The following is a 26,875-nucleotide window of genomic DNA, read 5'->3' on the forward strand; positions in this document are numbered from 1 at the left end:
CCCCTTCCCACTCTCCCGTAGGTAAACAGGTGCACAGGACAGAGCAGAGCAGCGCAATATACCTTAAAGGGTAAAAATACCCGTCATGCTAATTCAGCCACTACGAGTATACACTGAAACTTCTCCTGAGCTAGTTGATATTACCAAACACCACGTAACATTTACATTTTAAAAAATTTTTATCCCTCCTGAGACCACACAAAGAAATAAACAAAGTGCATGTAAATCAAGTTTTGCTGCGTAACCAGATGTCACTAGAAAGTGAGTAACTGCTGCCACTCAATAGTGGCTTTACTCAGAATGGAGTAAAACTTTAGTCCCATTATGATGGTTGGCAATGGAGAACGCCTTAATACATAAACACAGAAGAGACAGATGGCTAAAAAAACCCATCTATTTCTGGAAAGGGCAGCGGACAGCAAGACCTTTTCAGTTCTACAGACATGGAGGTTATAGGAAAGATGCTTCTTAATTCCTGCAGAATTTATCTTTGCTTCACAATGGAAATAACTACCAAAAACTTCATAGCAAAGTATTTCTCTCTCCAAAAGTAGTATCAGTTCCCCAGCTGCTTTCACAGGAAACTTAGTACAGGTGAAATATAGGTACTAACTCCTTCTGAGTGACAATCATGAACATCTATTTTAAATATCCACAAAGCAAATTACAGAGTGCTAGGCAGTGGAGACACAAAGCAAACAGACATCTAACCTCTTTATGCACCCTCTAGCCCATGCTGTATTAACCGCATATGAAGAACAACGAGGATACTCAAGGAAAATGCTCAGAGCTCGTATTCACGTAGAGCCAGCATTTCCTAACACTAAATGCAGGCTATGGGTAGAAGCAGGTACAGTACAATGCTCTCTGGTCTGTGACAGCAAATTATCTTGCCATTGTAGCTCATACAATTAATCTGTATGTCACACTTACTCATCAGGCTTCATGCCAAAGACATGCAGAACAGCACACAATGTTACACCTCCTGTGGGACAATCAAGTATTTGCCTCTTACCTAGAATGAACTAGAATACCACATAGATCATCTTCGCTTTCACCCTGTGTATTTATACAAAAGAATCCACCTGATATGCAAGTAATTTCAATTGTTATTTTAGTAGATCACATGCTCTTCAGTCATACTTTCATATCACAGACATTCACAGAAAATATTAACTCATTCTCTGTTGTATACATACGCATACTACACTAGCAATCCAGCTTGAAAGAATACACGCGGGTGCCCACTGAATCCAGCTAGGAAACTTATTCAAGAATCCTGGGGGTCCAAATGTGCTTCCCACCACTTTGCTGCATGCCAAAGATTCCTCCTGGTTACTCCAGGTCACTGGAAGGCATTTCTTCAATCGGAAGGTTTCCTTCTATGGATCCAGCTGACTTGCTATAGATTATTTCCTGACATATGTATACGTAGTAGTGATTCTCCCTCTTTACGTACCCTGTGCCTCAAGTCTCAGTCAGCTGAGAGACTGCATCCCTGAGAGTCTTTTACATTTAATCTCTGTGCAAGTGGGACCTTCTGTTTTATTTCCTTAGCTCTATTTTTTATAGATGTACCTAACTGTATTTTCCATTCTGAACATTGTAAAGAAATGCTTTTATTTCTATTTTACCCTAGCCTGGATTGAATTAAAGATGATTTCAAGATAATAGGATACATCAAGGCATTACTTTCCCAGGAGCATAATAAATCTGTAAACTGGGGTACGGGAGCACATTAGTGCATGCCTCAGTTCTCCTCCATGCTGTCCAGAGTATCCAAAGGGTGACAGAACATGTGTCCAAAAAGCTGCAGGGGTTGAAAGCTTGTGTCATAGGGGTCAGAAGAAGAAGAAGAAGAATCTTTTAGTAACTAGGGCTGCTCAGAAGGGCTAACAGGAATTCAGCAAAACAGTAGAATGTATATCCAAACACAAAAGATCCTCACTGTCATTTGTAACACAAGCTAATAGAAAAAAATATTTTTGATATCCAAACCCTCATGGCTACAAAGCACCTGGGGAAAAAGGACATTACCTTTCCCAGTGAAAAACCTGTACCTCTTCCCACAATCCAGAGGATGCACAAAAGAGCAACCCTTGTGAAAAGCAGACTGAGACCATCATTTCCACAGCTATTTAAGCAAACATAAATCCAGGCTGCTGCATACCACACTCTCTGGTCAAACACCTGCTACACCAAACATATCTGGCACTAGCGCAACCACCAGGTAACAATATACAGAAAACTACTACAGGGAGCTCAACCAGCTGAAAACTGGCTCTGTTAGGGTGGGGGGATTCTTTTTTAAATGGATCAGCCTGCCAAAGGGGCTCAGCCCGCACGCTGCAGAGCTGCTACAATGGAAGAGTCCGAGCAGGAAGGGCTCAGCTCAGACCAAACTTGCTCTAAGTTACCTGAGGGAGCATGTAGTTGTAAGCTGAATTTTACTACTCACACACACAGTATCACACAAACAAAACAGGGAACTCCAGACAGCTTGGTATTATTGTATAATGTCCCATTTATCTCTTTCTCACTAGTTACTGTAACTTCCCATACGGACAGGACACGACAAAATAAATACTTTTTCTTTAAGAAGTTTCATAAAGCTGCCGGAAGGACAGAAAAAAACCATGCTACTGACCACCAATTAAAAAAAAAAAAAAAAAAAAAAAAAGGCTATAAAAGCTCTCCCATTATTGAGGCTATTTAGATTACTTAAACATTCACAATAATAATTAGGCAATCTCTAATACTACACATTAAGAAACTCATTACGTAATCACGAATCTGCAAGAGTCCAGCAATAAGTATGTCAGGGTGTAGACTTTTCACACATACCACCATGGTTTTTTAAATTATCCTGTGCACCTGCTCATCATGAGGAATGTTTTTGTTGCTATCTATGGAATTGAAAACTGCGTAGTAAAGTACACATGCCTTCTTTTTTAAATGCCACGAGAATCTGATATTTAATTATCAAGAGTATAAAAGCATAAAGAGCATAACAAAAGTTTTAACAGCTCTCAAGGCATCCAGAATATCTGTTTTGTATTGCTAACTAGTATTTTAACCACCGCAAGGTGACAGTGCAAGTTTAAGGGGCATGGAAGGTGACACATGGTACATTAACTGTATTTTTCTGTGCAATCTACAATGAACCCCTTCAAATAAAAAATGTTTCCATGGTGAAATAACCACTGCCCTTTCAACAGCATTAGGGAAGTAACTTCCGAGCAGACAGCTTCACTGCCGAAGTGAATCACGGCTGCAGTGACTTTCTGCCATTCCCCAGGGACCATAGGGAGAGTTCTCCTAGGTGTTATAAAGGAGGGAAACACAAGTCGTTTACCAAAAAGAAGATCAAACCAATCTTCTAAGCGGGAAATGACCTGTCTTGAGTTTCTGTGACTCATCCTAACTTACACATTGACTTAGTGTAACACCTCATCAATTTTGCTTAGGGGATACTGTTGGGTCCAGAAGAATGGGGATATGCAGGGAAAGATGCACGTGGCCAGAGACTGCCAAGATGTGCCTCCCCAAGAAAACCATTATTCCTTCAGAAAAGTGGCCAGGGTCGCCAGTAAGGTCTTCTAGATACTACTCTAAAATGAAGAATGACCCACTTTTGAGCAGAATTAAAAGCTCATCCCATGATCGTAAGTGTGTCATGTGAAACACATACAAGGTTCTTGTGTACCGACAATGACAAAAGACATGCCCTTGTTTTACCTGTGTATGCATAAATAAATATTTATGGGTTTTATTAAAATTGAGGCTAGAATACCTATTATTTTCTCTCAGCAGAAATTTACAGGAGTAAATTCTCTGCAAATACTTGTCAGATTTGGATAAATGTTTGAGATCCACCCTTCTATTTTTTCACTAGCCTACCTTCCTTCTGCAGCGAGGCATAAATTTTCTTTTAAATATACTGCACAGTAGTAAACACCGCTCATGAATATAAGATTTATAGCACATTAATAAAATCATATAGGCTCACTGGCCTTAAATATACGAGGCACACAATTTAAGTTTTCATGGCTACCTCAAAAGAGACCTAGAGTTGCCATGCAGCATGTTTAAATCTACAGAGTATTTATACCTACACATCATTCACCTCTTACCTATCTTTAATTATTTATCTTCTCTAGTACAGGACACACTTCAGAAAGATTAATATTATACATTTGGAGTGATACTTACTTTATTAGTTTAGGGTTAGAAAAAAAACAAAGCAACACTTACCTACAAGCAACAAGAAAGCATAGGATCTTAAGATTTGTTTTGCATCAAAGAGAAATAAAAAACATCTAAAGTTAAATATAAGAGCTAAAAAAAGTGCAAGAGAGGTAGGAGGCAGAACAACAGAAATATCTAGAATCCAGACTCCAGCAAGCAACAGGATAGTATCTGCAAATATCTTGATGAATACCCCTGAAAAACAAATACCTATGATACAACATACAAGTGCTAAAGTGTAGAGATAGTAAAAAAATTCTGAAATATAAATTTCACATATATTTTTTTTTTTTTTGATTCACTGTTGCAATTGTACAAACAACTTGTTAGATATAATTTCAGGTAGAAATTCCTCATAAGAAATGTTACTTTTTATTAGTCTAATTCAACACTACATGGAGGAAAGGCTTCAAACTAATTTTTAAAAAGAATGAAATGTTCATGTTCTTAAACGAAACAAGCATTTTGATTAAAAAAATGCCTTGGTTTTGACTGCTTTGCTAAATTTTACAGTTTATTGATCATTGGTTTCTATTATTGTTACACTGCCCTGAAAGTGCTAGGTGATTGACACTTGAAGCCAAGAGGTCAAAATGAAACAAAATATTTAAATGTTGGTTGTTTTTTTTTAATACCGCTAGTTCACATACATTTTCTGAAGTTTTGACTTGTCACCTTATTTCAGAGGTAGCAGCAAATAAATCTCAAAACTGACATAATAGGAAAATGGTTTCTTTCTGACTCTGCTAGGCTCGTCTTTGTTTTATAACAATGTAATGTAACTCAGTTAAATGGGTTATTGTGCATTTAGATCAGCACAGGTAAGATCAGAATCCAGACCAAGAGTAACAAGAGGCAAATCTTTAATCCTTTAAAGGTTCCACATCCATTGCCAGATCTCTGCAAATAAGACAAGTCTTCCCTAAATGGGCAAGTAAAGATACCTTGTTACAAGGAAAATCTTACAACAAAGCCAATACAATCACACTTTCATCAGCTCTTCCTACACCTGCCTCAAGCATAAGACTAATTAGGGATATATTTGGGATGGATAAGGTAAGCCAGCACATGCTGGCCTGACCAACTCTGTTTTCTAATGGTCATTACAAGCCAGGAAAAGTTAAAGCAGCCACACAGTTGCTTTCACTTGCACTGAACGCTAAGTAAGTTTCCTGCACTGAAGAGTAATTTTCTATTTCAATTCCTCTCCCAAGTGAGAAGATTAATTTATTCCTACAGCCTTAAGCACCAGTCAACATGCATATTCTAACATGAAAGCCTACAGGAAAATCCGCAACAGTTATAATTCTAGAATCCTTAACATACAGAAAACATCTGAAATCATTAATCAAAAAGTTTCTTAGTCAAAAGGTGATGGACATTTTTTTATCCAGAGACACTAAGGCAGAGAACACCCCTAGCAGCTTGAAGAAATCACATTTCAAGTTTACATTGCAATACGGGAGAGAGGAGCAAGCTCACATGTAACAGAAATCGATCCTTGCACAACAGGGGGAAAGCAAAGGTTTCCATTCTGCCTGCTATATGTAGCAGCAGGGGGGCTGCTAAGCAGGTAACTCATCGTTTGCCTTGAGTTAATTCAAACGAGAAAACAAAATGGCAGGAAAAATATTCTGAGGAATACAAAGAAGCAATTTTCCCATCAGTGAAAAACTCTCATGTTCATGCACTAGCAGGGAGCAGAAATTGGTCAAGAGGTTTCTTTAGAAAAAGGCTCTTTCAAAACAAGTTTCCATGAAAATCTCTTTTTCTCAGAGTACGGGTCACTATGGCATTTGATCAGCATAAGATACCTAAACAACAGAAAATGTATTTCACTGGGAGATTAAGGAATAGAAGGCAAGAGTAAAATCTATATAGACCAGAACATAAACAGAGTTAATAATCAGTCCTCAAATCATCATGTATCGTCAATACAATTTGTGGTAGGTAAGAAGACACCAAAAAGAGCTAACAAGTTTCAAGATGTAAGCAGTCTACACAATTCTGATTTTATATAAAAGAACCAGTCTTCAATAAACCCATCTTTGAATTTTGCTGGTTTATGATGCAAATTGCACAGAACAGAACACCAGCTCTCCAATACTAAATACCATTTACTTTTCCTAAGAAAGCCTTATCTCTCCAAAGACTTTGGAAGTTGCACGCAGTAACAGAAGTAGATTAAGCCACTCTTGCATAGAAAGATGGTTACCAAATATAACTATCAATGTACAAGGTATCTTACATATGTACACAAATACACATAGCAACATGAAGATAAAATTAAATCCTTAAGATCCAACGCTCCTCAATTTTAATTTACATAATGTACACATACACTGAATACCTACAACTCCGCATGGTATTTTACTTATGAAGCACAACTTGATGAACATCGATAATGCGTTCAGATCTGTAAAGGATAACATTGTGAAAACAATGGATGTTCCAAATAAACAAAAAATCTGTTCCATGCTGACATAATTTCATAGGAATTTTACCAATGATTTCATAAGGAAAAGGTAAAACTATACACCGAGGCCTCCAAAAAAAACCCACAACCTAAAAGTTATTGCTTCATCCTAACACAAATAAATACTTCTTCCAAAAAATCTTGTAACTTGTAACATATATATATATACACATATATATATACACTCACATATATATATATATATATAAATATCCATTACTTTAATAACTCTTTCGAAGAATGAAAATTATTTTTGTATATTTGTACATCATCTAACAAATTCAGTCCTGGCTTCATTGGCACAATGCTGAAAACAGCCATTAAATAAGAGTGATCGCAATGCAACCTTCCGTGCACTATGATTAGGTAAGGTGCATCATACATTGCATCCTATTGATTCTGAAATGACATTGTGGAAGAGGTTCATACTTAAGAGTGCCACAATCTCCAAAAGATCTTACCCTTAATTATTTAGCATAGCCAAAATGTAGTCATTTTTCAGAGGACTTTACTTATCAACATTTTTTATCTTAAAATTATTACACGCGGAATTGTAGACAGTATTTTCACATTTGCAATACTTAACGTAATATGCTTTGTTGTAAGACACAAAAGAAAAGGATTCTGATTCTTGGTAGGTTCCTTGCAGTATCTCTGAACACTTCCAAACTAGAAATAACAGAAGTGGTAAGCTAATTTAGATTTCTAGTGTGGACGGGTGGGTTTGTTTTGGAGGGTTGAGATTTGTTGTTTGGTTGGGTTTTTTTCCAAATAGCCTTAGTCAAATAATTAAATTGCATGTCTAAAGACTCTGGATTAATAGAAATTATTTACTTAAAAATCTACTTGACTCCACATTTAACAACACTTTGAGGTTAGCTCTGAATTAAAGATGACAAATACTGGATAGACACTTGTGATTTCCTCCATTTCAGGAAAAAAAAACTTAAATATAGTGAATAAAGTGTCAGCTTTTAAGTTTCAATACAGTATGGAAAAAAAAGAGAAGAAAATGTATTAGCTAAACAAATGTTTTAGAAAAGTCATAGACATGTCAAATCACTATCCACCTTTCCATTAAGCGATACAAAAGACCAGTAATGACTTCAGCTTTCATGTAGGCCAGCCTTTAATTTCCAGTTTCTTTGACAACAATGTACTTATTTCAGGTGTGCTTTAAGAATCAACAGATCTTGAATCTTCATGACTTAACATACACCATTTTTAAACAGCACAACAGTGTAAAATGTTTTTTGTCAAATGGTGCTTTAGCTTTGTTCTCAATGTTTCAAAAGGTTGATGTTGGGTTTTTTCCTTACTTCTCCCACAGTTTGTTTGCAATTAATTTTTGAAATTATTTTTCTTTGTGGCTTTCTGGAAGGGTTCAGGCAAAATGCTAAATTGATTGTAATGTATTGCCAACATCTGTAATGTGTTGGTCATCTTACTCTCAAATCCTTCAAACATTTGCACATAAGTAAACTGGCTGATCTGCAACTGCTTCCAGACCGGGCCTAAACAACTTAGCAGAAACTTATGTTTAGAAAAGTATTTTTTGTGCTGTGCTATTATCCTACAATTAACTTCAGAAGTCCCTATATAATCTGCCTTTTTAGCATTCGGATTTTTTTTTTCTTTTTTACAGCTACACACATTGTCTTCATAAAAAGAAGGTGGTTTAAAATTATTACTCTGGTAGTCTCTATATTGTCAAAATGTACTGGAGCTCTATTTTATGTTGCCTGTATTACTATATTACACCCTCTTACTACAAGAAATTGCCTTTCAGGTACCAACACTATGAAGTACCTGTCGACTTTTACTTAGAAATTATAGGCTGGTTTCAAATGCGGACTGCTTCAAAATCAAAATGGAAGTATCAGGTGTCAAACAAATCTGTTAAAAAATAAATTACCACAGTAAGCCCAACTAGATACATGTTTAAAATCACAAGTTTTGGATCTCTCACTTTCATTGTATTCAGCATATTAAAATATAACATGTGCTTTCAATAAGTTAGATTAGCAAGATGATCAGAACAACTTTGAAGTATATTGCACCAGGAATGTGCCACCGATGCATGGGTTTTTTATTCAGGCATCTTTGACTGGCCAAATTATAATTCTTCATGCCCATTTTAAAACCTGACAAACCCTACCTCTTCAGACTTTATTTGCTAACGTCACTTATTCCTAAACTGCCTGGAAATAAGTTGACAAAGCTGACGTTCCAAACAAAGACCACGCTTCCTGCTCTCATCCGGAATCTGGAACACCATCAATGTTTTGTTCAGCTTGCATAAGTCACAACTGATTGGCCACAGTCCCTGTGGGCACGCCATTTCATCCAGACTGGACGGTTCATTAGTCATAATTACTATAACTGTACAGCAGAGACTGCAGTTTTATCTCATCATACATCTTTGATAAAGCTGCTTCTATTTCTGCTTCATCAGCATGTGAAGTTACATTATTGGCGCTTTTATTTTCCAATCTGTGATTAACATTGGTTGTTCTGCTTAGGAAACGCGTACCAAAATCCAAGATAATGTACAAAGTAAGGCCACAATGTGACCAACGTTTGAACTTTGAGTTAAAAATCATTCAGCAGTTAAAGCTATGCAGGAAAAAGATTCTGAAATGACAGTCACCAAGAAAATTTAACAAAGAAATTCTCAACAATACCGTCTCTAAGAGAATAAGAGTGTTGGCTTCTAACGCAAACTGTGACACATTAGAAAAATATATCAGTTCAGTATGAAGGTTAGACGTGGGAAATTCTTGACAACTGCTGAGTCCATCAGCATTTTTCATTTAGTGTTTATACAACTGCAGAAAAGTAAAGCCTGCAACATAAAGCACCACAGTGAAATCTGACAGCTAGAGCACTGCACTACAGTTCGTAAACAGATGCTAAAACACTTAAACCTAATACGGAATGTGAATGCAATCTTGTTTTAAACATACAAAAGTCACACATTAAGGCATTTCCTTGTTGTGGTGCTTGTTGCTGATTTTTACTTCTTATTGTGTGTTAATAGGAAACACAAAGACTGGTGGTGCCATCTGAATGTGCAACGTGTACCCATGATAGGCCACATAAACAGTCATAATCGACAGTTACATGCAGGCACTGAGGCTGCAAAAATCCCAGAGTAATTAGTGTTGTCTGAATGCAATGACATCTGTTTTCTCATGGTCCTCTAGACTTGTCAGGCCAATAAGATGTATATGAAAAAATATGACAAGCATCGCAAATGCCCTTCTGAAAGGTCTCACTTTGGGAAAAGCTGAAGAAATGACACATGCCACCTCTTTTTTGCCAATATACCTAACAGCGAAAGCTTCAAGACTTGAAAAGGTCTTTTGAGTCATTTTACATTTGACTATGAAAGGTTTATTCAGAGCATAGTACTGTGCTTAGGGAAGAATGTATCACAGCAGCTTTTCTTTTAAAAAAGCAAGCTTCATTAGCAGGAAAGGAATAAAATGTGACTGTTTACTTCTGACTAGTGTGCTTACATGTCAATGCCATCTCTATCTTCTTTTTTAATTAAAGCAGCAAATACTAGGTAGCACATAACACACGTGTGTATCTGTATATATATATATATATAATAATTTTATTATCTTGCTTGAAGAGTGAAACAAGAACAGTTTTACAGCTGTGCTTTCCGGCACTGCAAAAACACTGTAGTCTTTTAATCTGAAGACCTGAGCTTTTGTTCTAGGATTCAGCCTTTTTCCTTAAGAGTGCCTATCTCTCCCTTCTTTTGCTGGACAGTAGCATGTTTGAGCATGCGTTTCCTCCGAGAAAGACATTAGTCATCATTAACAGAAGCACTGACACCAAGTCTAAGTGCCTCTCCACAATGACCAAGTGGCAATCATCTTTCTCTTCCCTGTCACTGCTGATTAGGGTTTTCTTTCATGAAAATTTAATTTGTCGCCTTTCTGCAGCTTCTTTTACGTTTCTGCAATAATACAACATGCCTGCAATGGTAAAAATGGTAAAAGATGCTGTACCCATTTATAAGAAAAGATAAGATTCGGACTGCATCGCCCTACTTTTTACCTAGTTTAATGGGGCGGGGGGGAGGGGGGGGGGGGGGGCGCGGGGCAGGGCGCGTGTTGGGCAGCCCTGCAAGATGTACTAAAGGAGTAGCTGCTGACAAGAGGAAAAACTCTCATCAAATACCAAAGGCCTCAAACTACCCGGCACACCTTTGATCCAACTAATTGAAATTTTCTTCCTCTGGAAGACAGCTAGACAGCCCATCCTCTGAAGTCTTGTTCAATAGGGAAAGTAACAATATCTAAAATAGATTTTTATAACCAATTCATTTTTTAACTGCTTCAAATGCACAGGTACTCGAGGGGTTTTAGCTTATATGAATATTTATCAAAGGATTTGATAATCCAGTGATAAATTTCAGCCTCATTTCTGGAGTCTGTGTCAACATTGCTCTTGCAGTTAAAAAGCCAGCCGTGAAGAAAACAGCTTTAGCTGCTGCAGGCAGATGAAAAAGTTTCAGTCATGTATGATACTTTGCAGCTATTCAACACACACAGTCTCAGATTCCTGCTCTGTGTAACATTACAAACATTGTTGAACAAGATACCATAGCAATGAGTTATTTTAAGGAAGTTTTTCAAAACATTTACTCTTCTGCTTTATTTCAATTTGTCTAAAGATTTTTTTTAATTATAAGCACATGCTATTTTGTTAACATCTGTGCACAGCATAAAACGTGACTGAATTCCAGCTTCTGAAAAAATGCAGATAACTTACATCCCTCAAATAAAGTAACAACATTAGAAAACGTCAGGAGATTCGGATTAAGATATTTGAGTTCATTTAACTGACTTTCCATACAAGTATATCTAAAAAAAAACAACCAACCAGCACTTATTAAAATTTTTACATTCTCCCAATATCTTTCAGAATTTAATTAAGTGTAAAGCTAAAATCTGGATCTACCTCTATTAAATTCAGAAACCACAGCTAGTAAAATCTAAGTAATAAAAACTTTATTCAGCTTCCTAATGTATCGGTACTCCACTACTGACCCAAAGCAGCATTGGTAGTCGGAACAGAAACTGTACTGCTAGCACTTTGGATTTATAAGAAAGCTTCAATATCTTTAAATAGCCTCCATATATGAAATTTAAGAAGAGGAAACTAGGAATTAAAAGCGGATTTTGAATGGCAGCCTGTGATTGTTGTACTGCTATGGCAGTATAACCTTGATTAAATGCAGAGCAATACTAAAGTAAAAACAAAACCCTGCCATGGTAACCTAAATTAACTACTGAACCAGACCATGTTTATACAGAAAGCTGGCATTTTAAGCCCTTCTACTTACTCCTGCGAAAAACTTTGACTTTCTAGAGGGCATAAAATAAAATTTAAGCTTCCCCGGCTGCACATCTACCATTGTTTTGTTCTCTACGTTCTCCTCGGCTCTTTGCCTGACAAGCCAGGAACGTAGATGTCGAGATCCTTGCTCCGCATCCACGTCAAGTTCAAGTACAGAAGTTTAGCTCTTTGACTCCCACCCCCACCTCCAAGTCACTTGTCAGTAAAAGGTTGGGCGATTTATTGACCACTGCTGGATGCATACTGTCAGTGCTGAAGGAAATATGAGAGGGGGCTGTCGCTACTGTTCTGGAGCTCATTGATAATGACATACCTGCCTCTGTCACCCATTACCCATACTACAAACTACTTAGACCTAACTGAAAAATCAATAGCCTACTTGCACTGGTTCCTGTGGCTGCCTCCTTTGATTGTCAGCTCCTGTCTAGGGTCAGCACTTACATGAAAGGGGCTGTGACTGCCTGATGCTTTCAGGACAACCTAACGATATGAAACTAGCCAACAGAACAGTAAATTCTGTCCCCCTGCCCTCCTCATCAATTAGGCTTTGACTAGGCTTGCCTGTAGAAACCTGACCTTTTAAGTTTAGGTGAATATGGAACTAGCTGAACACGCCATTGCCCTCAGCACTGAGCCAGGAAATCCACTGACAGGTTAAACAAAACAGAAGGTTGTAACTGTCATAATTTGCATTGCACTTTCACGCCAACAAGGGTGTTATCAGTGGGGGCAAGCCCTGGAACACACAACGCAAGCACCCTAAGTCACTCTCCTCATAAATTTTCAAGTGAAGGGAGATAAAACATAATTCACAAATGACCGCACATTTCAAGTCCCACTTTCTTTCAAGTTCGCACTCTGGAAACCCACGATGTACGTATAAACAATTTCCCTTCATAGGTGCGCTGGCACTCGGACACCAGTTAGAAAGAACTTCCAAGATAGATGACAAATGGGGAAAAGCTACCTGCCTATGTCTCTTAAGGACTCTCCTATTAGGCTTATTTTCCACTGTATATTTATATGCCTGAACACTAATCATTAATGGATTATATACCCACACACCTGTATTTTGGCGCAGCAGGTATGCATCAATAATTTAAAAATCCCCAGAGAGCCACGGCTGGCACTTCTGAGTAGTATTCACTCATACATCCCATATCTTGGAAGTCCATTAGCAACATCTGAATATCCCTGTGACTACAGCCAAATGATACATGCTGCATTTTAATACATCTGCCCTCCTCCAAAGAATATTGACAACCATGAAGCAAAGAACTAAAGCAAGAAATCTCAGATCTAAAGTGAAGGCGGAACTATATCCTGAGTTGAATGTAATAGCTTTAGTAACTATATATAATTAAAAAAAAAAAAAAAACCAAAACCAAACCACACAACAACTTAATAGCTGAATGCCTTGCTCGTCCTTTCCTCCAAAATAAATAAATAAATAGAAGATTAAATGAAAATATTTTAGAATTCTCTGATTAGTACTCCTTTCTTATATACCCATTTTCAAGCAATGATGGGTTTAGGTCCTTTCATGCTCCTGTTCCCATAGGCCTACCATTCTGTATATTAGGAAACAGAGACATGTGTGATCAAAACAATTTATACTATTTGAATACTCCAGCTTCTTCATACAGCTTCCTACAGCTGAATCTTTTTAACTCCTGCACCCTTAATATCCTTCTCACAGAAGAGCATGCAGTGCCAGATATAAGAATGAGCTCTTACGTAAATAAGTGATAGGAAAACTGCTGCAGTTTGGTTTTCAAAGCTTAAGATTGGGTTCCAAACCCCTAGATACCCTTGTAAGCTTTTCTTCTGAATGCTGCCTCAATACATGCTAGTCACTGCCTTTAGCTTATTTCAAATGCACTTTTAGAAATGGGTATTGAGAAAGGAAAACAGCTGAATTACAAAAAGACAAAAACTTCTTTCATTCAGAAAATATGTTACACTGCAATAATATTTGTTACACTGTAACACTCAGTTGTTCAAAATATACATAAACCAGCGCAAATGCTGAGAAAACTCCTTGAAAACAAAAGCACAGAACTGCGTTAAAGCGCTTTTAAATACAGAGAACAGCAGTTCGAATTAATATTGTACTCCGAACAAACTAGAGAGCAAACACTAGTTAAAAATGGTAGACTTAATTAAGTCTGGACGGACCCCTTTACAGACCTAATGCAATGATTAACTATGCATCTGGTAGCATGTCAAGTCCTTTTTGTGTGCCTATCTGATAGCAAAGTGAAAGGGCATGGACAGTGTCCAGTCCCAGCAAGCAAATCATTTGGAAGCAGTCATAGCCATAGATCAAAGATTTTTCACTCTATCCAAAGTCTATTTAAACCCACCAACCCAGCCCCTTGCTGCAGACAAAACCAGTTAGAAAATAAGAAAGACTCCTCGAGATCCAAAGATAATAAAGGAAGATAGAAGCAGAAAACGAAGAAAAGAAACAGACTGGCAGAACCTTAATTTCCATAGGCCAAGACAGCTGTTTTACATCCTAGTTTTATTTCAGATGCTTAAAGAAAAGGAACAATTTCCATCCCTTAGATCACCAAATATTATTTCAATTAAACTATGCAGATGGCTCCTATACATTATTTGAGCCAATACAGTTTCCCCTTCCCAGCTACAGGAGATGGTACCTTGAACTATTCTGCACACAGGTTTTACCTAATTCATAAGAAAAATAAAGAGAGCAGCATATTATCATGAAGAAGTTATTTTGAAATAAGATACGCACAGCAAGATATAAAATAGGAATAGCTATGATTTGATTCTCTCATTAGAAGTAGCAACAAAACCCCTGCAATGATTTTATAACTAGTAATACACTACTTTTATGTCAACATAGTACTTTCAAAGGATAAAAATTTAATACTATGAAGTACAATATGCAGAAAAGTAGAGGGCTCTAACTGTGCATTTAAACTGCATTACATTTGAACAAGGGAACAATTAGAAGACTGCTCAAACAGGAAATTTCTTTTTTTTTTTTTTTTTTTAATTAACTAAAAATTGCATGCCTTTTCTACCAGATCCAAAGTCAAAACAAAATTATCTTCAAATACAGAGAGGAGAGAGAAAGACAGCGCGCAACTCGATATATTCCACGCTGGTCACACCAGTGCTATTGAGAAGATTGAGCTCCCTCTGTTCCCTGCTCCCACAACACCCTTTCCCTTTATAAATTACACTCATAGAAACTCACTGAAAGGTTGTAACCTGTACAGCAGTTGGTGAGGAGCACAGGATTTCACATTGCTATATGTAGCATTTGAGTAAGTACTTTTTAAAATGTAAGCATATAAATGAGAAGCTTTCACCTCCAGAGCTAGAAACTGGCATTTTTAAAAGAGTACAGTTTTAGAGAATTCTAGGTTAACTTACAAATATACTTCATCTTGGCTAGCTGCATGAAGTTTTTGATCTTGAAAATAATCATCTAACCAATAGAAAGATGCAGGTCGTTGTTTGTTGGCACGATTATTTATGCATATGCACAGATATGTGAACATCTAAGACAATAAAGTTGTGACCAAACACTTGCAAACAGATAGATTTTTTTTTTAATTTCCAGAACTTAAACTTTGACTTTGCTTAGAATATGTTTATAATTTTCATATTTTTAAAAGAAGCACTGATTTAGCCTTACAGCATTTTTAAGCACCAGACATTATCTCTGTAGCCCACCTCACGTTTTTCTCAAGCAAATAAGTGTTACTGTATTCAACTAGAGGTCAAGTTGACAACATCCTGGCATGTTGCATGCTCTCATACTTCTAAACATAGATGTCATCAATATAATTAATAAATAAATGTAAAAAAAGACACATTAATTTGAGTATTTCTGCTGGATAAAATAGAACACACCCACCACAACTGCTCCCAAAGAAAACAAAAGGCCTACAAGAAGAAAATGCTACAGAAGGACTAGAAATTTTCTTTTGTAGTGCATGTGTCTGATTTTCCCTGATTGCAAACTTATGGAAGGCAATTTAAAAAACAGTACCTAGCATTCAAAGCAATCTAACAGCTAAAAGAAGTCACCATTAGTCATCATGAGAAAAGAGATGGCGCTACCTTTATGAAAAGATTCAAAGCATTAGATGAAAGCCTTCAGCTGCAGGTTGCTCATGGTTAAACACCAGATTATGAACACATTCACATTTTAAGACTGAATAGAAAAGCAAAAATAAGGTACTTCAAGGAGTAGTTGGAACCCTCTTCTTCCCCACTGCAGAAAAAAAAGCTAAGGGAGACTTAGAAAAAAGTAGAATTTACCATACAATTCAATCTTCAAGGGGGAAAAAGTATAAGGTTTATGCAACACTAAACTGATGAGATGCATTAATGATGTGTAGGAACTAAACAATCTTTTCTTCCCCCAGTGTGCACTATCAACTAACTTCATAAACACAGTCCTTACAACAGACTGACAGACGGTAAAACCAAGCCCTGACTTTCAAGAAAAGGTACATGCTGTGTACTATTGAATGTAAACCAAATTTTGTTTTTCAAACCCACAACAGTATTTACTGTAATTATTAACCCAGTTTCACTGTGGAGAAATGCAACATGCATTACTGAATCATTTCTTTTCAGATCCATACATTCCCTGCAGCAGTTCAAGCTCCATCAGCAGTGCAGGAATGTATGAAAATGACAGGCAAAGGGCACTAGCTCTTTTCCCATACTGTTCTTCTATAAATGGAAGCAGAGTCCTACAAAGCACTTCAAACATTCTCAGCTTTAAGACTGATCTCCAGGAAAAAAAAAATATTACAATGTTATGTTCCACAAGGAAATTAATTATTCCATTTTCCACAAAAACTGTTCCCCTTAAATGCAAGCATAGAGAGGAAACCAACTACAAGAAAATAATGGGACGCTAGCTGGGTCTCGTCTACCAAGCTGCCATGAACAAAGCGTATACATAAACATACATATTTCATACGCTATTCATGAAAATACTTCTTATCCCTTTGGGAAGTACCTGTTCTTGCCTTCACTTTTCCCTCTCCTCTCAGCAAGGGGAGAGGGAGAGAAAAAAGGCAGATTTTGGCAGAAATCCTTTAATAGCCTCAAGTCAATTTGATCAAACTTTTGACTTGCTTTAAAAATTATATCTTGTATCAGCAGCATATTACAGAAACTTTAAAACACACCGTTCAGAAGGAAAAAAAAAAAAAGCTCTGAAATATGTAACATATGCCGCTTTGATAAGCTGGTTAGGCAAGCATAACACAGTAAGGAACTTGTGTGTTTCTTGCTAAAACTCTGAGTTGTTTTCCAGTTTTCTTCTGTTGCTGTTTTTAAGGGTCAAGACAAACATAGCATTCTCTTTTTCATAAATAAAATGGGGGGGGAGGAAGTCTTTACACATTTCATAGCAGCCCTTCGCTGTTACTTTGCCATCCTTAGAGTGTAGAAAATACCGCTGCACATACCATGTACTCACAACACGCCTGCATTTACACCAGCCCCAGCTCCCCGCGGTACCGAGAGGGAGGGGGCAGGAGGAGCCAAGGCAAGAGCAAACACTCCAGCACACCCAGTCCCCTTCCCAGTATCTTTTTACAGAAGCCCTCGCTAACAAAACACTATTGCTCCAGGCAGCGGCATGCTGATGTTGGCACTGCTTAAACCAAACAAACACGATGTTTAACAGTCAAATAAAATGTCCCGCAGCCTCCCTAATGAATTTGTCAAGGACCATCAGATCACCCCCGCCCCTGCCTCATTAACTCAAGTATGATGAGACGGATTATAACGAGAGAATACAGATCAATCGGTCTGAAGACTTCAAGTGGCTTTTAGCCCTGAGAGTTTCGCTCTCTGCGGCACACACACACACACGCACGGTCTTTTTAATGGAATACAGTATCTCCTGCTGCTGGAAGGGCTGCCGCTTCGTTTTATACACCATCGAGGAGCTGCTGATGGACTTCTACACTAACATACATAAAAGCAGAGGTGACAAGGGCTCTTCAATTATAGCCTCCTCGGATCCGGTTCCCCCTTCAATTATTCATCCCGGCGAGAGCAAATTCCGCCACAGATGAAGCTGGTCTTAATGCAGTGCGGCCACAAACGCCCAGACGCAGGAGAGAGGGTTTCACGTGCATTATTTGCTGGAAGTGTTTAAGTTTATTGCTCAAATGATGTTTCTAATTAGCACTGGGGCAATAAATTAAAGTCGGCTTTTGTTTAGCTGATTTATTATTTACTAGAGCTTCAACCTCAGACAGGAAAATTGGTAATGAATTGTTTTAAATCTGAACACTGTGTAACTGTTTCATCATTAGTCACCTTACCGGGGGTGCGTGGGGGTGGGAGGGGAATCGTACCCTCCTTCTGCTTGTACCCTAAAAACACCAAAGCGCGTCCGTCCCTCCCTTGCCCGGGCCGCCTGACGGCTCCAGCAGCCCCCCGCGCCCCGGCCCCGGGAAGCCCCCGACCGCCCGCTCCCTGCCGGGGGCGAAGTCCCGCCGCTGCCCACAGGGTCGGTGCGCAGATCCCCTCGCCAGCGCGGGGAGAAGCGCCAGCCCGCTGCCAGCACGGCCGATCCGCTCCGGGCGCTCCGGCGGGGCCTATGAGACGGACCCCCAGCCCGAACGAACTCTCTCGCCCGCCGGAGAGCGTCCAGGGCCGAGGCGCAGGACCCCCGCCGCCCCGCCCGGCCAGCCGAGCCCCGAAGGGACGCTCCGCCGACGATGCCCGCCCGGTGCTGCCCGCCCGGTGCTGCCCGGGTAGCACCGAAGGGGGCTCTGGTCGGCTGACGAGGGTGCGGCCCCGGGGAGGGGGCAGGTCCGCAGGCACTTACCGGCGGCCCGGGGCGAGGAGCCCCGCTCCAGACCGCGCATCCCCGGGACGGCCGAAGACCGTGCAAGCCGCGGCGCTGGCGCCGTTGCGAGCCCGCGGCTCTGCCCCGGCCGCAGCCTGCCCCTTCTCCCCCTCACCCCCGCGGCTGCTCTCCTCGGAGCCTTCCCCGGGCTCCTCTCCCTCCCGACGGGGCCGGGCGCTGCGGGGACACCTGACAGCGCCACCCGCCCGGGCCCCACCGAACAGCGGGCACCGCGGCCGGCGCGACAGCCCCCAGCCTGCCCACGGGCCCCGCGGCAGCGGGGGGACCAGGAGCCGGCCCTCCCCTCCGGGAGCGCGGAGCCCCCACGGGCGCCGGGCGCGCCCGTACTTACTTCTTCCAGCGCGCAGCGGTACGGCCGGCACAAGACATGTTTCCAATTTAAACGCACACGGAAAACAGACGGCGATATTTTCTTTATTAAAATCAGCCAGCTGCAGCGAAAGGAGGAAAGAACAAGAACGCAAGCCCAACCGCTGCGAGCTGGTGGAACCCAGGCTCCGCAAGGAGGAGCGCATCGCGTGTGAACGGCCCCGGCCGGGCTCCGCTGGCGGCCGCCGGGGCCGCCCCCGGGCCGCAGGGACCCGCAGCGACCCGCAAGGACCAGGGGGAGGGCGCGGCACCCTCGGAAACACCCACCCTTGGCCCCAGCAAAGACGAGAGGGCAATTGCCTTCCCGCAAGCCTGAGTCTCCGCAGGAGAAACACTTGTTGTTTTGCGGCAGGTACCACCGGGGGGGGGTGTGTGTGTGTGTGTGTCACAGCAGTTCCCGAACTGACAGAACGTAACTACGGGTTTAGGTCCAAATCATTCAATACTCTTATTAACAGAAACTTGCATAAAACACCGTTTCCTTTCGAATAACTCAATCCAGCGCTTTAGGAGGATGAACGGAACTTTATGGCACAAGATTTATCTGAATTAACGTGACTACGGCATTGACTGAGGGCAGTAAAACAAGGTGTGCAATCCTGCGCCGGTGACGGTCGCACTTTCACCGCTGCAGCCCCGCATCAGCGAGAGATTTACGCCTGCGGTGAAGCACGGGCACGCCTCTCCCCCCGTCCTTCCCCTCGCACACCAGCGCTGCCGCCGGCTCTCCTCGCAGCAAGCGGCGGCAGCGGCGAGTTCCCTTCCCCCGGCCACCACGGCCAAGTTGCAGCTTTTTCCGCACCCCACGCCGCTCGCAGCCCCGCGCAGCCCCCCGCCCTCCCCTCCCGGCCCGGCTTTAAGGCCGGCCCGCCACAGCGCGGAGCGGACGACACGCTCCTGCCCCGCCGCCGCCGCGGAGGAGGCCGGCGTGAGCGCGCGGGCGCCTGTGCGCGCCCCCGCGCCGGCCGTGCCCGCCGCCCGCCGCGATTGGCCGCGCCGCTGACAGCTCGGCGGCGATTGTAGGAGGCGGGGCCCCGCCCCCCGGCCGGGCCCCGGCCCCATTCATAAACTACAGGGCCCGCCGGCACCGCCGGGGAGAGAGACGGGCGCACGGCAGCGGCGGCGGCAGCGAGAGGCGCGGAAAGCGAGAGCCTCGGCGCGCACTTCCAGGGGTGGGGAGGGGGAGGAGAAGCCATCCCGGGCACGGCAGCTACGCCCTCCTCCCGCTCAGGATAAAACACAGTCTTGTGCAAAGAAAAAAAAAAAAAAAAAACCAAACCAAAACCAACCAACAACAACAACCTATAAGCTATATATATCTCAAAACAATCTATATAGAGCTGCAGGACAGGAATGAGAGATCACAGACCAAGTGCACACGTCTGCGCGTAAAGATAGAGAAAGCCACAGAGCCGGGTTCAGACAACGCCTCCAGCAGGAAAAGGGAAATCAACAACACCCCCTGACAGTCTGAGAGCGGCAGCCAAACTCATGCACATCTCTGGTGGTGCCACGGACTGAAAGAGAGAGAGAGAGAGAGGCAGACAGACAGACAGACACAGAGTTCACTCTTCCGCTCTGGGCATTGCTCGCATTCTTCTCCTCCTCTCGTATCGTGTGCGGTTTCAAACTTCGCCGCCGACCGGCTTTTCTGCAGGGACCTTCTGCGAGTCCTGGGGAAGTTTGTTCGGGGTGTGTTGGTGGTTTGCTGTTGTTTTGGGGTTTTTTTTTTTCCCCCCATGAACTATTGAAACAGCATTTTCGCCGCTGCGCGGGGGGGTGGGCGCCTGAGCGCAGAGGCAGCGCAGACCTCCCTGCCCCCACCGCCACCCTAAACTTCGCGCTCCGGGAGCCCGCGGGAGCTGCCCGCCGCCCCGCTCCGCCGCCCCGCCGCCAGCCCGCTCCGGCCCGCGGCTCGCACTGCTCCTCCCCGCCGGGGCAGCGCCGGGCTCCGCTCCTTTGTGCTCCGTCGTCCTCCCCGATTTTTTTTTAATTGCTCTCACTGGCGCGCCGCTGCCGCCTTCTTCCCGGAGGGGGTGTGGGTCTGCGATTTGGCTGGTGCCCTCCGCAAAGCTGCAGCCACCGCTAAAGCATTGGATCCCTCAACGTACTGCGAGAGCCCGGTGTACAGCCCGGACCTGTGCCCCAACATGATCGCCGCGCAGGCCAAGCTGGTCTACCAGCTCAACAAATACTACACGGAGCGCTGCCAGGCCCGCAAGGCGGCCATCGCCAAGACCATCCGGGAGGTGTGCAAGGTCGTGTCGGACGTGCTGAAGGAGGTGGAGGTGCAGGAGCCGCGCTTCATCAGCTCCCTCAGCGAGATCGACGCCCGCTACGAGGGGCTGGAAGTGATCTCGCCCACCGAGTTCGAGGTGGTGCTCTACCTCAACCAGATGGGCGTCTTCAACTTCGTGGACGACGGCTCCCTGCCGGGCTGCGCCGTGCTCAAGCTGAGCGACGGCCGCAAGCGCAGCATGTCCCTCTGGGTGGAGTTCATCACCGCCTCGGGCTACCTGTCCGCCCGCAAGATCCGCTCCCGCTTCCAGACGCTGGTGGCCCAGGCCGTGGACAAGTGCAGCTACCGGGACGTGGTGAAGATGATCGCGGACACCAGCGAGGTGAAGCTCCGCATCCGGGAGCGGTACGTGGTGCAGATCACGCCCGCCTTCAAGTGCACCGGTATCTGGCCGCGCAGCGCGGCGCAGTGGCCCATGCCCCACATCCCCTGGCCCGGCCCCAACCGGGTGGCCGAGGTGAAGGCAGAGGGCTTCAACCTGCTCTCCAAGGAGTGCTACTCGCTGACGGGCAAGCAGAGCTCGGCAGAGAGCGACGCCTGGGTGCTGCAGTTCGGCGAGGCCGAGAACCGGCTGCTGATGGGCGGCTGCAGGAACAAGTGCCTCTCGGTGCTGAAGACGCTGCGCGACCGGCACCTGGAGCTGCCCGGGCAGCCCCTCAACAACTACCACATGAAGACGCTGCTGCTGTACGAGTGCGAGAAGCACCCGCGGGAGACCGACTGGGACGAGGCGTGCCTGGGCGACCGGCTGAACGGCATCCTCCTGCAGCTCATCTCCTGCCTGCAGTGCCGGCGCTGCCCCCACTACTTCCTGCCCAACCTAGACCTCTTTCAGGGCAAACCCCACTCGGCCCTGGAAAGCGCTGCCAAACAGACCTGGAGGCTAGCCAGAGAAATCCTCACCAATCCCAAAAGCCTCGACAAGCTATAGGGTTAACACCCCCGCGCACAAAGCTCGCCCTCCGCAAACAACAACAGCGCCTAAAAACTTTTTATTTAACGCAAACCGCGACGGAAAGAGGCGGCGAAAGAAACGCGCCCCCGCCACCCCCCACCCACCTGCAGCTCGGCCTTTAAAAACTTGCAGACGGTTTTCCCGGCGTAAACTCTCGCCGCCTTGCACGGAAGAAGGGAAGAGCCTCTCCTCCTGCCCTCCAATGTGAATTTTTAAAAAGTCACAGAAAGAAGCGATCGGACTTTTGCAACTTCAAAACGAAACCCGAAAGGTACATTTTTCCAATCCATGTATAGTCCTTTTCTTATGCTCTCTCTCGTTTGCCTGGATGTTGTCACCAAGTGAAAATTTATTTAACTATATGTACAAATCTCCCTTTAAAAAGTTTTACTGATGTTAAATGTATTTCGGTGCCAAGGTCAGATTATGTGCCCCACAACTGACTTGTTGCAAATAGTAATAAAAATATTACTTTAACTTTACGCTGACTTTTCGTGAATGGTTCTTAAATACAGGCAAGTCGATTCTGCATCTCGGGAGGAGATTTTTTTAAAAGAAACAGAAACACGAGATGTACAGATAGTCTAAACGCGACACCTAGCCGAAGCCTTAGCTTGGCATATTCATTGACGCTTTCTAAATTACCCCCTAGTTTCTGTAAAAATAGCGCTTCTGAGGAAAAAAAAAATCTTACAGATTCTGTATGTAGTTCAGCATGTGACAACATCTGCTAAATTTCTCTGACTTTAATTTTCCCCCCCTCAACCTTGGGAATATGCGGAGCATTGCTCGCCAGATTTCAGGCAGAATTAGAGCAATGCCGTTTCCTACCCTGCGGTCCTCAGCCTTATTTTTTTCCTTACAGTTTTCTTTCCTTCTTTCCCGGTAAATCGCGAGCGCTTGTGTTCTATTTTAAATAAAACCTTCGCTCTTTGCTTTCGCTTTCCAGAGCGAACGCGCTATCCATTTGACTTTGAGACGGAGGAAGTCTATAGATCTACCCTGAATAATTAATGCGCTTTAGAGCAACCGGGTCGATATTTTTTTTAAACAAACATTTGTTTTCCCCGCATTTTTAAGTACAGCATAAAATCGCACGGCAGCGTAGCCGGTGGAGCAGGGAAGCCAGCCGTCAGGAACCCCCCGATCCCACAGGATCAGCCGGTGGCTCCCTGCGCGGATCCCGCCGATCTCCCTCCCCCAGAGCCAAGCTCTGCGCGATTCCTGGCATTTCGTGCTGTGGCCATTTCGCACTGAGTTTGCTCAGGAAGACTTAGGAAAAAAAAAAATATCTGCGGGATTTTTATTGGGAAGGCATTTCTAAGATTGATAAAAACGTTAGCGTTATCTGCTGGAGCCGCCCGGGAGATTTCAAGGCGGCTCGGGGCATTTCGAGCAAGTTTTCGTGTCTTTTCGGGGCGGGGGTGCGGAGGAGGGGGGTGGGGGTGTAAAAATGTGAGTTCTTGCCCCCAGAGGACTACTTCCGTTTCTTTGCGGACGGATCCGGAAAGAAATAGCCATCCAAAATGTGGCTTGTCTTTAGGTTAAAAACGGAATTAGCCAGGGGGGAGCAGCCCGGGGGATGCGCCCCCGGGGAAGGCGCGGAGGCCACCCTGCCCGGCGGCAGCGGCAGCACCCGGGACACGGGGCTGTCCCCCAGCCCAGCCCAGCGTCACCGCCCGGCTGCCTCCACAAGTGTCTGATGGAGTCACCGGAGCCTTTCCCCAGCGCTGCCTGGTCCCGGCTCGCCTGGCAGAACGGGCTCGTAGCCTGCGGGGCAAGCCTTTGCCTCTGGAACCAGCCCGCCGCCGCACAAACCCTGACCTCACCGCCGCTGATGCTATCTCTGCCGCAGGTTCCTTCAGGAACTTGTCACAATGTTTTCTTTTCAGCAGTTTAGACAAATATACAAGGAATTTAAATTTATCAAACAGATGAAGCCTCATTAATTAAACAGGCCTGCTGAGCTACAGCGGATTAGGATTATTATTTTTTTTTCTCTCCAAGGGGCATTTTCTCCAGCAGCTTTAGTCCCCGCTGCCAAGGTACAGTAACTTAGGCAGAGGGTGGGGACGGGAAGCGTTCATGCTTGGAAGCAGGCTGCGTTGTAAGCTATTTTTGTTCTTTAAAATAAAAAAATATTCACATTTGATTTTTAGCTTCCGCCCCAAGACATTACAAAAGGTGCTCTTTTTTTCTTTCTTTTAAGACCTCCAGCTAAAGTAGCATCACAAGTAGGATGTACAAGGGGTAGCCTGTATTTCATGTAACCAACTCCTCCTCTTATAGGAACCCAAAGAAAATCTCCCAGATACAGAATTTAAGATACAGTCAAATAAAACCAGAATGCCTGCTCACAGTTAAGAAAACAACCACTAGCAAATACTTGAAACCAGGAGAAAAGAAAGCAAGCTGAGTATGTGCCGTATGCCAATGTCCCCATAAAACATGTAACAGGAATGGTAAGAAATAACTGTACTCAGACGCCCTATGTGCTAAACATGCAGAATAACGCAGATCTGTAAGACTTCACTCATGCTAACGTGATACAAAGCAGCACATTTTAGATGGAAAATGCAATCCAGTAACATATCCAACTGTCTTTACATTTTATATTTATATCCTTTTTAGCATTAGATATTTTTACAAAACTCTACGGAAGGAATAAGCATATCAAAATTTTAACAGCTATCTCATACTGGAAATAATCTCAGAAATATTGACAAAATACTTCAAGACCAAAAGAAAAGTCAAATCTCATTTATGGTATCACATAAAAAGCACAGTTCTACTGAATACCTTATATTAAATTCTAGTTCTAAGAATCCACGAGTGTTGTTTTTCAAGATATATTTCCTCCTTGATAGAATTTGATAACCCCAGCTTTCAGACCCCACTGATGCCATTTTTAATACAGACAAGAGCAATTTACTCAATAGGAACAAAGAACCGAACTGGTGCTTAACACACAAGGTATTCTCTACAGTCAAGCAGAAAACCACTGCTTCTCCCAGGGACTTTTTTCTCCTTCACAAAGAAATTATTACCTTCTTTAACATCAAATATTTAAAATATTGATAAGATATTTAAAAAACCAAGAGCCATCACTGTGGTTAAAAGTAGGATGCGAGAATATTTACCAGTTGTGTCATACTTTTGAAATGTCAGCATAGTACTGCAGAAAACATTCAAGTGCAACCTTATTAAGCTAATTTACACAATATACTGCCTTTGAAGTAGGAATTTTACTGAAGGTTACTAATTTTAAACAAAAGACTAGTAATCAAGTAACTCTGAGCAAATAAAGTTTGTGGAAATCAGAAAGTCAGTTCAGAAATGTATTTTATGAGGGCAATTATGTTTTCTCCTTAGGCACAATAAATAATAACAGGCCTTGTAAAATCCGTTACAGGATAATACAATACAGAAGCACTGAAAACTCTGGAGTGTAGGAAGTTTAGTGCTATGTTACACTGGCATTATATAAGAACTGGAAGGTAAACCGAAGCATTTGGGCTAAAAGCCTCGTTGAACTTTCCAGTATTCACACAGGCCTGTGATTCAAGACGTCTTTATTTAAGATGCCTCCCTGGAGCTTTATTCGCAGCAAGCTAATTAACATTCAAGTAGGGTCGAATTGTGGGAGGGGGAGAAAAAGGAGAAGGAAAGGAGGTGTCACCCTACTTGAAGTTCAGTAACATATATGGTCAGTCACAAACTTATTAAAGCAGGAACACTGTGGACCAATAGAGGTAAAGGAAGTAGAATGAAGAATTAAAGGTCTTGGGTAATTTGTCATCATCTCTCACAGCTCAGGGTCAATGATCTCTTACCTTTGGGTCGATTTTCTTAAAACTGGGATCTTCTTCATCCACCTCAAAGTAGAGCTCAGAAAGAGTGATGGAAAGAGTGCCTTTCACTACCACTGAGGGTGCCACAAGCTGAGCCGGTGTGCTTAAGGCAACTGGACCTGCAAAAAAGTGAAAACACCAACAATATTCAAAACAGAGAAGAGTGCAAGTGCAATTTGCTTTTCAAGTCTAGAAGATTAAAATAAATAAAGCAATGAACTTCACTCTCGCTTAAAAAGCAGCTCTTTTTATCCCAGAAAAGAACATATGTAACATATTTGCAGTGTCTCTCTGCTGCTGAACACTGACGCATCTACAATTGCAAACTGATGCATACATTATGCGTGCCAGAGCTGGCTTCAGGCATGGCAGTATATAGTTTTTACTGAGACGCATTTTCTTTTCAAGA

At 42.9% G+C, this 26,875-nt stretch overlaps 2 protein-coding genes across 5 annotated transcripts in view; one reads left to right on the plus strand and one right to left on the minus strand.

Annotated features, from left to right (window-relative positions):
- LRBA (LPS responsive beige-like anchor protein) overlaps nucleotides 1–26,875 on the minus strand; it is a 410,948-nt gene that overhangs the window by 159,319 nt on the left and 224,754 nt on the right. For all 4 annotated transcript variants that reach the window (XM_055700881.1, XM_055700879.1, XM_055700880.1 and 1 more), the window contains one exon: nucleotides 26,449–26,585. In XM_055700881.1, the coding sequence (XP_055556856.1) occupies nucleotides 26,449–26,585 (137 nt within the window). The remainder of the gene's footprint in view (nucleotides 1–26,448; nucleotides 26,586–26,875) is intronic.
- On the plus strand, nucleotides 20,281–22,741 carry MAB21L2 (mab-21 like 2). Its single transcript, XM_005440895.3, has one exon. It carries the CDS (start codon nucleotides 21,512–21,514, stop codon nucleotides 22,589–22,591), a length of 1,080 nt encoding a protein of 359 aa, XP_005440952.1. The 5' UTR covers nucleotides 20,281–21,511; the 3' UTR covers nucleotides 22,592–22,741.

The sequence above is a fragment of the Falco cherrug genome, chromosome 1 (genome assembly GCF_023634085.1).
Source record: "Falco cherrug isolate bFalChe1 chromosome 1, bFalChe1.pri, whole genome shotgun sequence".
Lineage (NCBI taxonomy): Eukaryota > Metazoa > Chordata > Aves > Falconiformes > Falconidae > Falco > Falco cherrug.